General features: G+C 47.2%; 2 protein-coding genes across 2 annotated transcripts; both read right to left on the reverse strand.

Annotated features, from left to right (window-relative positions):
- Positions 1-5,062: 5,062 nt before the first annotated feature.
- F5147DRAFT_653356 (uncharacterized protein) lies at positions 5,063-6,932 on the reverse strand (the record flags this gene model as incomplete). The annotated part of the gene is made up of 8 exons (XM_041433773.1): positions 5,063-5,169; positions 5,219-5,699; positions 5,751-5,847; positions 5,899-6,098; positions 6,124-6,256; positions 6,313-6,457; positions 6,578-6,779; positions 6,861-6,932. 8 exons carry the CDS (start codon positions 6,930-6,932, stop codon positions 5,063-5,065), a joined length of 1,437 nt encoding a protein of 478 aa, XP_041292319.1.
- Positions 6,933-7,562: 630 nt separating this feature from the next.
- On the reverse strand, positions 7,563-8,261 carry F5147DRAFT_774339 (uncharacterized protein; the record flags this gene model as incomplete). The annotated part of the gene is made up of 1 exon (XM_041441597.1): positions 7,563-8,261. The coding sequence occupies one exon, from the start codon at positions 8,259-8,261 to the stop codon at positions 7,563-7,565; it is 699 nt and encodes a 232-aa protein (XP_041292320.1).
- Positions 8,262-10,937: the final 2,676 nt, after the last annotated feature.

Genomic DNA, 10,937 nt, shown 5'->3' on the forward strand with positions numbered 1-10,937 from the left:
CCTAGATGGGAGAGTGGTCATGAGATTAGCTGCGGATAGCCAGACCTTATCTCCTATCTTCCATGGTAGGTACTTCTTTTTGTGCATCCTTTCTGCCATTTGTTGCATAGCGATGTTGTGGCAGGAAATGGCTTCCTCTCTGATCTTCTGGAGGGTACAGACTCTTTCCTCTACAGCAGGGGTATCCGATGATGATAGCACGTGGGGAATGCCGCGAGGTTTGTATCCCATCATAAGGAAGAACGGCGATGCATTCCTTGCTTTGTGTCTTTGGTGGTTGTGCACAAATTCAGCGAGAGGTAAATGGTCCGACCATTCATAGGGGTTACTCCTACAGTATATTCGGAGGTATGTTTCTATTTCTTGATTGAGTCGTTCGGTTTGTCCATCGGTCTGAGGGTGATATGCCGTGGATGCAGCGATCTGGTATCCTAAGAGGCATGCTAATTCTCTAGAGAACTTCGAAATGAACTGGGGGCCTCGGTCAGAGATCACTTTTTCGTGGAGTCCGAAATGTTTGAACACGTTCTTGAGAAATAGTTTAGCCACTCCTTCAGAAGAGATGTTCTTGTTACAGGGAGAAATAATCACCCCCTTCATAAGGCCATGGTCTACCACGACCATGAGAGAGTCAAAACCATTGGAAACAGGGAGGTCGGTGACAAGGTCAACAGAGACCTGGGAAAAGGGGCGAGTGGCAGAGGAAGGGATGGGGACAAGGGGAGGCGTGACAGGGTGGGTGTCAGCTTTCATCTGCTGACAGAGAGCGCATCCGGCGACGTAGGAGCGGATAAAAGTGCCCATGGCAGGCCACCAGTAGTCGCGTTTGACAAGTTCTTCGGTTTTAAACCGCCCAGGGTGACCGGCGGTCGGATGGTCATGATGACGGAGCAATACAACCATTCGTTGCGAGGGTGGGACATAGGCGCGAGATTTATAATAGAGCACCCCTTCCGATATCTTCCAGTTGGAGAGGGCAGATTTCATGGGGGGCAGGCAGAGTCCATCCAAAGCGTCACTGGCGACGGAGAAAATGGGGTCATCTAAGGAGTTTGTGGCGAGGGTGGCGGAGAGGTCGTTGTCGAGCAACCATATGAACATGGAATCTGGAAGGAGCACACGATCCTCATTGTCGTGTTCACCAAGACTGTGATCCGGGCATCGAGAAAGTGCGTCGGGTGCCGCAAGTTTCGTCCCAGGAACGTGATGCAATTCGAGATCATAATTAGATAGGACAAGCTGCCAATGTGCTTGCCTTCGAGAGAGTTTCTGTGCTTTCGAGAAATAAAGGAGATTTAGGTGATCGGTGAAGACGAGAATGGGGTGGGGGTTTCCTTCCAGATAATGGCGCCATTCATTGAGGGCGTGAATGATAGCGAGCAGTTTGCGATCAAAGATTTCGTAGTTGCGTTCAGCGGGGTTGAAGGACTGTGAAATATATTCACAAGGGTGGTAGACGCCATTTTCATCCGTCTGGAGGAGTACGGCCCCGGTTGCTACCAGAGAGGCATTCGTAGCAAGGGCAAATTGGCGTGTGGGATCAGGGTTACGTAGCACCGGTTTTGTCGTAAAACATTGCTTGAGTTTATTGAATGAGGTCTGGGCATCAGGGGTCCAAGCGAAGACTTGGTCTTTTCCAGTGAGATTGATAAGCGGTCGGGCGATATCAGAGTAGTGGGATACAAACACCCTGTAAAAGTTGCAAAATCCGAGAAAGGAGCGAACATCCTTTACGGAGGTCGGGATAGGCCAATCCTTTATCCCATCGACTTTGGCATGTTCCATTGCTACTTCTCCAGGACGAATAACCATCCCGAGGTACTCCACCTCTGCTGCGTCGAAGGTACACTTTTCAGGTTTGATGAACAGCTGTTCGCGATGGAGTATCTCCAATACTCTTTTTGTTCGTTCGTGATGTTCTGCGAGGTCTGAAGAGAAGATGAGCAGATCGTCCATATATATGACGATCCACCCCTTGTTGATTTCGCTCTGGAAGTGATTGTTCATATAGGATTGGAAAGTGGCGGGGGAGTTGGTTAAGCCAAAGAACATTACAGTAGGCTCGAACAGGCCTTCTTCGGTAGTAAAAGCCGCTTTCCATCTATCATCAGGGTGGATTCTGATATTGTTATAGCCAGAGCGTATGTCGATTTTTGTGAAATATCTGGCCTTGTAGAGTCGTTCTATAAGAGTTTTGGGAAGCGGGAGTGGGTATTGGTTGTGTATGGTCCAATCATTGAGGTATCGATAGTCCTGACAAGGACGTAGCTCACCACTCTTCTTTCCTACAAAGAAAAATCCACTGGCTTGCGGGGATTTCGAAGGTACAATAAACCCTTTTTCCGTGTTTTCTGTGATAAAGGTCTTTACTGCTTCCCTTTCTTTTCCTGATAGCAGGTAGATCTTGGATGTCCTTGGCATGAATCCAGGTTTCAGATCAATTCAATGATCAATACCGGGCCGTTCCGGTGGTAATTTATTGAGACCGTCTTTCGCAAAAATATCTGCATAGGTGTGCAGGTAGGAAGGAACGAGTTCTTCGAAACTCTTCTTCATTTGTTCTTTCTCCCCGGCAACAGCAAATTCCTGAGCTTTATTGCTAGTTTTTGAATAGCCTTGCTCCTGTTTTGACGTACTGTCTCTGGTGAGAGGAGTGTCAAAAGAGACGTCGGAGATTATTCTGACTTGAGAACCGTCAGGGGAATATTCGATTAAGACGTCTTCATCGTTTAGGGGGTAGAGGGATGGGTCGATGACCGGAGGTGCATAGTTTTCCGACCATACATCTTCCCTGGTATCGTAGTCGGCTCATCTTGGTCTGGTACGAGGTGGGGAAGCTCCTCGTCGGTAACTTCTTCAACAGAAGTTCGTGGGTAGACAGGTGAGACGGGGGATTTCTTTAATTTGGAATTCTTCCATTCACGGGACGGCTCTTTCTCCGTAGGGGCGGCAAGGGGAAACAGCAGCGGGAGATTGCGCTGTTTTCTGAGATGATCAATGTTTCTTTCGATCTTGAGTGATCGTTCGTTCGATGCGAGAGATAGTACTTTGTTCGTCCAGTCGATTGACGGATTTAGTGCTTTCAGCCATGGGAACCCAAGTAAAATCTTGTCTTTCTTTGAGAGTCTGGTTATGTTGAACTTTCCTATCATGGTCCTCCCGTCAATTTTGACAATGAGGACGCAATAGCGAGAGATGAGTCCTCCCTTAGCGTCAGATCCGTCTGCGGTTATAACGGGAAATGGTTTTGAGAGTTTATGGGTCTTGATTCCGTGCAACTTGCAGAATTCCTCGCTGATGAAGGTTCCGCTTGCTCCGGAGTCGATAACCATAGAGGTTTCGATGGTTTTGGTATGCTTGGTGGAAATAATAGTGGCAGGGACGCGAAGCTCTTTTTTATTTCCAAGTGATTGTACAAGTCGTATCAGGACAGGAGGTACTGACATCGATGCAGTCTCCTGTTTTAAAAATCCATCTCCACGAACCGTCGGTTCACTTCCTCCTCGTCATCGCTACTCTCTTCTTTCTTGACCTTCCTCCGGATAGGCATTTTCTGCTTCTTATCTTCCCTGGGATGGAAGGTGGTATCGTTGGCACGATGGCCCGTCTGGTGGCATTTGAAGCAGCGTCCTTCCTTGAGGTGTCTTTTTACTTCGGACTCGGAGAGCTGGTCTATCTCCATGGCGTCGCTTCTGCGGGGGGTAAAGTGGCAGTCCCCGTACTTCTTCTTCTTGTGCTGATAATAAGCGGGGTTTTCTCGTTTCTGTATTGCTCTCAATCTCTGGAAAGCGTTGTCCAGATTGATGCATGTGGCGATGACGGTTTCAAAGTCGTCTAGACTTTCTCCAGTGCGGTAGAGGTTGTTGCGAAGTCCTACGTCAAGACCTTCGCGGAAGAACTCTACTTTGGTGACGTTCTCAGCTATTCCTGCTTTATGGGCTAGGAGGCGATAGTTGGAGATATATGTATGGAGGTCTCCTTTCATCTCAAGGGCTCGTACTTTAGCCATGGCCGTTCCGGCCAGGTCTATAGCTCCAAAGGCTTCCTTGAATGTGACTTTGAATTCGTCCCAGCTGCCGTATCCAATAAGATTTCCAGCAGTATTCTTTCGCTTGGAGTTCTGAGCAGTCTCCATGAAGTCTTCTTTCCAAGCGGCTGCATTGCCCTTGGTCATGAACGAGAGTGCGAAGATTACTTTCTTCTTATCGCTATCGTAGATCTTCTCGTTGATATCTAAATACGCATTACAGTTCAGCATGAACCTGTGCGATTCGTCGCGGTCTCCATCGAATTCGGGGGGAGAACCGATCTTGATTTCTACTTCTTTGGTAGTGGTCGTCATTGTGTTCAACGGTGGTATAGGTGGTAATGCGCCTAGGTTCAAAGCTCCGATCAAAGGAGTTAACAAAGTCATGGTGTCTTCTGATGTCGCAGGTGGCGACGTTTATGGTAGGACTTTAATATTTTGTTACGACTGGGATAGGTCGAGCTGTCTTAGTCTGAGTGGACTGAGATTCGGCGAGACAGACGTGGTTCTTCTCTTGAATGAGAGGTCAAAGGTTTCTGGCTAAGGCAAGTATCGGCGACTTCCTTAGAATAGTGGTTTCTTAGATAGCAAGGTTGGAGACCTTGCTAAAGGACTTGTTCCAGGTAGAACCCAGTAGATTAAAGTGAAGAACTACATGTGGTACGCTATGTGTCTATATAGTGAGAGTTCAAGCAGAGCTTGTAAATGCGTATCAAGATAGAAGGCGGACAGCCCGCTTGGTGGACGATAAGAGATAAGAGATAGTAACCATGGTGCGGACAGCCCGCTTTGATAAGAGATAACGGCTAAACATAGCGGTGGTTACTGGCACGGAAAGTCAGCTTGGCAATGATATGAGTAAGAGTCTGGAAAGTAATCGGTCGCTCATCAATAGCTGTGACAAGGGACCATTGTCCGGTAACAAAGGAGAAACTAAGAGAATGAATGTACCGTAACAGCAGCCGTCTTGGGTAACCATGCACTGAAGAAAAGAATGATTTAAGATTACCATGGCAAAAGTCAAATGATCCCACCTCATCTCTTCGCTAATTGTACAATAACCTCAGCCTCATCATCATCCGCAACAGCATCTTCGAGGTCCAGATCATCACGGTAAAGGAAGAAGTTTGGGTCGTCCAGTGCTACATTCAGGTTAATCAAACTTTTGCCAATACAAAACATCTGAATTACCATCACGATTTGTATCTGGGTCAATTGGAACGACACCAGGTGGGAGTAAAGGTTGATCAAGTAGACCTGCAGCAGTTTTCTCAGCTCGGAATGATGCAAGTTTGTCGAGCCATTGGTTGTTTACTAGCATTTGACCAAGGGGTAAATAGCCACTTGAGCGTCTCCAGGGTTCCTTGACTGCCTTACAGTGTTTCAACTCTGTGAGAGAAGAACATAATCCATTGGGAGCGCCGAACTGCTGTGTTAGATAATAGTAATGACACAAAGAATGTTGTCGGGGTAGAGAGATTCCATCTGGAGTAACACCGACATCCTTGAAGATGCGACACTCCTCGTGAAAGGTATGCAGGGCCTTATCCATGGCATCTAGATCGGCTTCGTCGAGACTTGAGCGACGGACCAGATAGCAGAAGTCAAGAAAGTGATAGAGAGCTCTAAGCATCTTGTCGGGAATGTGTCCCACAATAGCTGGCAGAAATACCTATAACTTAATTCAAATATTGTTAAGTGATATCAATAGATGACTTCTTACCTTCATCAAAGCTTTCGAGTCATCACCGGTCCATTGTTTGAATTTTCGACCTTGAGGAAAATGATGCAGGCCTGGAAATGCAGGTACTGCGGCAATGCTAGAATCAAGGACATCAGTATAACAATCTCAACTACAAGATATTTAGTACCGGCAATCGATATCTGCCCATATTCGTTCTGCCCCTGCTTCTCCGTGAATGATAATAAGATATTGACCAATCCAATCCACGATATGGTCTTTGAAGGTCCCTTTAATGATTTGATGCAGGATATCCGGAGCAAGAAGATCGTGGATGTCTGCACGCGGAAAGTATGCTGTGAACGGCTGCATACTTTTAACACCCAAGGACTGCAAGGAGCTGATGTGTACTCACCAGGATGCCACTGAGGATACCCCAGCCGTTCTTGAGCTCGTTTGCTGAATAGCCACGCATTAGAGCTTTTGTGTGTTGGTGCGATCGCCAACCAGAGACCAAGTGATCCAAATCCTGCCGATCAGCAGTACATCTAAAGCATAAGTCAATGAAATTCGAGGTTCAAGAAGAGCTTATTGTGCACACCACCTCTGAATTATGCAGGCAAGCAAGCACTGCTCAGGATAATCGGCAATATATGGACCGAGACCATACACAGCACGTCTAAAGTGACCATCCGCACACTTTACAACTTCTGGTTTCTCCATCGCATGACGGAAAGCCTCTAAAATGGCTTGTAACAAGGCGTGAAATATGTGTCATCAGAAATTCCGGAATTCCACGCTATTTTCATGAAGTCGCTCAGCTATTATGATCATCAGCTTCGTTAGCAGTCTCGTAGTAGTATACGTACTCTTAGGGATTGAAAGGAATCCCACAAGGCTCACGGACTCCTTGTGTGCACGACAAACATTATTGCGGAGGTTCCCAGCAGAGACATAGAGTGGATAGAAGTCATTCTGGCCAGTTGCCACAGAGACTGTAGTCTTGTCACTCCCAAGGATGATGGGGACAAACATCGCACCATGACAGTCAGGATCTTCGGCCAGTATATTCTATGAAACGAACACAATTAGTGTAAGGATCGCATATCATCTGTGCCCCGACCATAACTTCAAATTAAAACTTAGAACTACAGTTCTATTCCTCCATGTGACACACTGATGCGAAGAAGCACCACGTTTCGCGTCTGTGTCATGCGGATACATTCCTTTTCGTTTCACTCTTTCATCATCGTTTCGACTTACCGCTATACTCGCTACCTAGACTCAACCCTGACTCCAAACTACTCTCAGACCCTTTCCTTTCGTCATGTTTTCCCCATTCTCACTTTGCTGTACCGAAATCTGTCAAAAACCGCTACAAAATTCTCGTCATTTCACCCAAACCAAAATCATTTATACCGCCACTCATTCAGTTTCTCGTATTCCTTTCCTTCCTCGCTCTAGCTACCTGTTAGGCTCAACGCCACTCCCTTCAGCGTCTGTTTTCACCTAATCAATGACCTATTCGTGCCCGAGGACCCTTACGGTTCGCAACTATATCTACTCATGTACATTTTGATATCGACAGCGAAATATACCCAGTTCCCGCTCCAAGAACCTCAGAGAAATCCTTCTAGAACGTGTCCATCACCGCATATCACCTTGTCGTATCGTTTTCTATCATCTCATCTCAAGTCTCACTCTTGCTCACATTCCCTATCGAACTCAAGTAGCCGCCTTACATTAGTGTTAATCTGTCAGTGAATGCTGGAATATACTTGCCAACTGATCCCAAGCCCAATTACCTGTCATTCAATCTGACCATACGCGCTGACCCTGCTCTCCGAATACCTGTCAAGCTGAGTAGTCGATATCGTTGACGAAATCAGGGTTGGCAAGCTGATTTTGTATCAACTCGCGGGGATCTCGAAACCACACCTCATACTCGCTACGCTTCCACAGTGGATCATCAGGTGACGCAGTCTCGAATTCAGCGTGCTTGAGTGAGAGTGATTGCCATGATATATCACCCAAAGAGATGGCATCGATAGTGTCATAAACATGGGTGTCACTACGAAATGGAGGCTTGCCATTAAATTCATTGAAAGAGGCTAGAACCTGCATGAGTTCATCAATTTGTTTGCCAGGCATCTGATTTCGTCGGAAGATGAAGTCCGCAAGCTGGAAGTGACCACATGACTGGAAGGGAGCCCATGGATTATCCTCAGCAGGCAGGTCAAGGATGGGAGGATCGCCATCAGATAGTAAATAGTTACCCACAGCATCACACGGTGAGCCATCGAGAACAGGATGTTGAAAATAGTAGGATCCTCTGTATGTATCTTCATCATCACTGTGTCCAGCCTCCATCACAGCATCAGACTCGCATTCCGAAAAAGTATGCTGGCGTGGACGAGTAGGCTGGGGAGGCTCGATGTGTAGTGCATTGTGGTGTTGTCGGTATCCACCCAAGGTCTTAAAGCCACGACAGCAAGCTGTAACTTTAGCATCAGTACAGTAATATTTTCGAGGGCGGAATGCAGGCGATGACATGGTGTAAGTCTCTGTGTGTAATAATAACATTGAGTACTAGTAATTGTAAATAGTAGGTGTCGTATAGTAGGGCCTTACTTTGGTGTGAATGTGTGAAAATGTGACAAACGAATGTGGCGGTCCCTCTGTGAACTTTGCAAAAAAAAAAAAAGTGTATGTGAGTAACTGTTCTTTGTACAACTAGTACTCGGCTCACTTGTTGCTCTATCTTGAGTACGTCAACGACATCCAGCGATGGTGGAGACTCGCGTGGAAAATCGGAACAAGCAACCCGGATTACCAGACCTACCACCCAAACACCAAAAGGCTGTCAATGCCAAGTTGCCAGCCGATGGCGACGATGGTCCAACTGGCAGGGTGAAGGCTGGTCCCATGAAGAAGCCAGGAAGCCAAAAAGTCACAAAGGAACAGAAGGTTTGCGCTGCAGGAACAGTTGCTCAGCTCGAGATCTGCATGGAGATAGAGGATGTAGAAAAAGAAAGGCTTGCAGTGCGACGACCCGGTCCCACTCTTAACAAAGTATCCAAGAAGCCAAGTACTGGAATTCGGTCAGCAATTCCACCAAATTCAGGTATGTCACGGATTTGACTGTATGATAAGTTGGTGACAGGCACTGACTTGACTATATCTAAACCAAGTTCAACCAAGTGTCCGCAGTGGGTCTCGGCCGGCAAGTCCAGGTAAGTCGCAGATTATTCAATCACAGGACAACAAGTGCTGATGAAGCACTTATTATAGTTCACGTCGATGCCAGTCAGAATGAACATGATGATAACTCACCGCTGGTAAAGGTCAGTAAGGGACAGAAGTTGCGCAGAGATATCGAGAATGCAAAGGACAGTTTAGGGGGGGGGGGGGGGGGTAAACAGAGTCACAGCAAGCAACGTGCCCGTAGTGATGATGAAGGGTAAGTCCTCAGTGATTGGCGCCCAACGATCTGCTGACTCAACCTGATCAACCAATCAATGTTCAACATTAATTGTTACAAGTAACATCGGTCACGTGGCCCCCCTATCATTTTCCCCTCATCCTCGCCCTCACCATCTACCGGCTCGTCCTCCTTTACCGACTTTCCGTTGACCGGATCCTCGGGACCGTTCCCGTCCCTCGTATCACCCGCCTCTATGCACGTGCACGCACGTTCCTCTTCTGACTCGACCACCAATGTGGTTCCGCACCTCTGACTCGGTCTGACTCATGCCACCAATGTGGCTTTCCTCTTTCTGTTTCCCCTGACTGCGGATTCCCGCACGTTGTATTCTTACCGTTGGTCCGTTCCAATGTTTCTCGGTCTCATTCCACATTCGACCATCCATCACTAATCCGGCTCTGATGCCAGCGCACCTATACCATTCCTGTTTCCCCTTTACCCTTACCTACTGTGCGGTAGCCTTGCCCTTAACCCTCTCCACTTAGTATAAGTAGTCGGTCACCCTGTACTAGATTCCCTAACTTGAATCTACTCAATCTTCCCTGGAACATACTTCTCTCTGAAGCCTCCTCAGCTTCAGTCTCTAGTATCTTTTCTTAGTCGCTCATCGCGGCTAAGTCTACTTCGATCGACCTCATCGTACGGACAAGACTGTCCTTACTTTGAGTGACTTCTCAAGACATCCGTCTACGAAGTCACGTGACACGCGCGTACTGTGATCGCTGCCGACTCGTCGTCGCCAGTCTCACTTGCCATACCGGATCCTTCCGGTTACGTCACGAACGTTAGCAGACGACGCCCCTCTTAGGGCTCTGCCTAACAGATCTATTTGAGTGCGTAACATTAATCAACATTATGTATCTTGTACGAAAACCCTTTCCTTCAAAATGCAGACTGTCAGCCAAAAGATTCAAAGAGGATCCCAACCTTTTCTCTTCACAGCCCCCTCGAAGTGGTCTCCGTGAAGGGTGGCGTAATATCGCCTCCCAAAATATCATGACACGCCCTCCAAATAGTGCCCCTGCAACTGCTGGAGGCATGGCTAGTATGTTTTTCTTCTTCTTCTATTAAATCACTGACCTTGTGTTCCACAGACTCCACGAAACATCCCCCTCATAATACTGTCAAGTCCGGTGGCTTTTATGATGAGCGAGAAGACGACAAGGAATGTCAGGCAGGCCCACGCGCACAATTCTCAACGCCTATTATCACAGATGGGGATAACGACATTTTGGCTCCGCCTATGGTCTCTGTATCGAAGGTATTTTTTTCGTTTCCTTCACTTTAACAAATTAACATACCGGATCTTATGTACACTCAGAGCATCTCACCTGTCAATAGGATGCCTGCAGCTATGGGTGAGGAACAAGAGGGAGATGCATTAGATGACGATCTACTGTTTCCCGACTCAGAGAATGAGGTGGATAGAGCATCTGCGGTCGACATTGAATGCGAGGCCGATCCAAGCATCGATAAAGCGTATATGGTTGACACCAACGATGCAAAGACCAAATGCGAATTCAAGGCACAGTCGAAGGCTGATAGGAACACTGGAGAGGAGGGAAAACAGGAGACAGTACGCAAACATTTTGTTTTACTGCGCTCAATTTCTTGCAGGTCGGCTCAACCTCAGAAGGCTCAGATAATGAAGACACCGTGCGTCGCCCTGTGAAAACAAAGCCTTTCCACAAGGTTCGTACATTTTTCAAGGTTGGTTGGTGCTAATTGACTTCAACAGAATACCT

Source organism: Suillus discolor (assembly GCF_016758755.1).
Source record: "Suillus discolor strain FC423 chromosome Unknown F5147scaffold_31, whole genome shotgun sequence".
Taxonomy (NCBI): domain Eukaryota; kingdom Fungi; phylum Basidiomycota; class Agaricomycetes; order Boletales; family Suillaceae; genus Suillus; species Suillus discolor.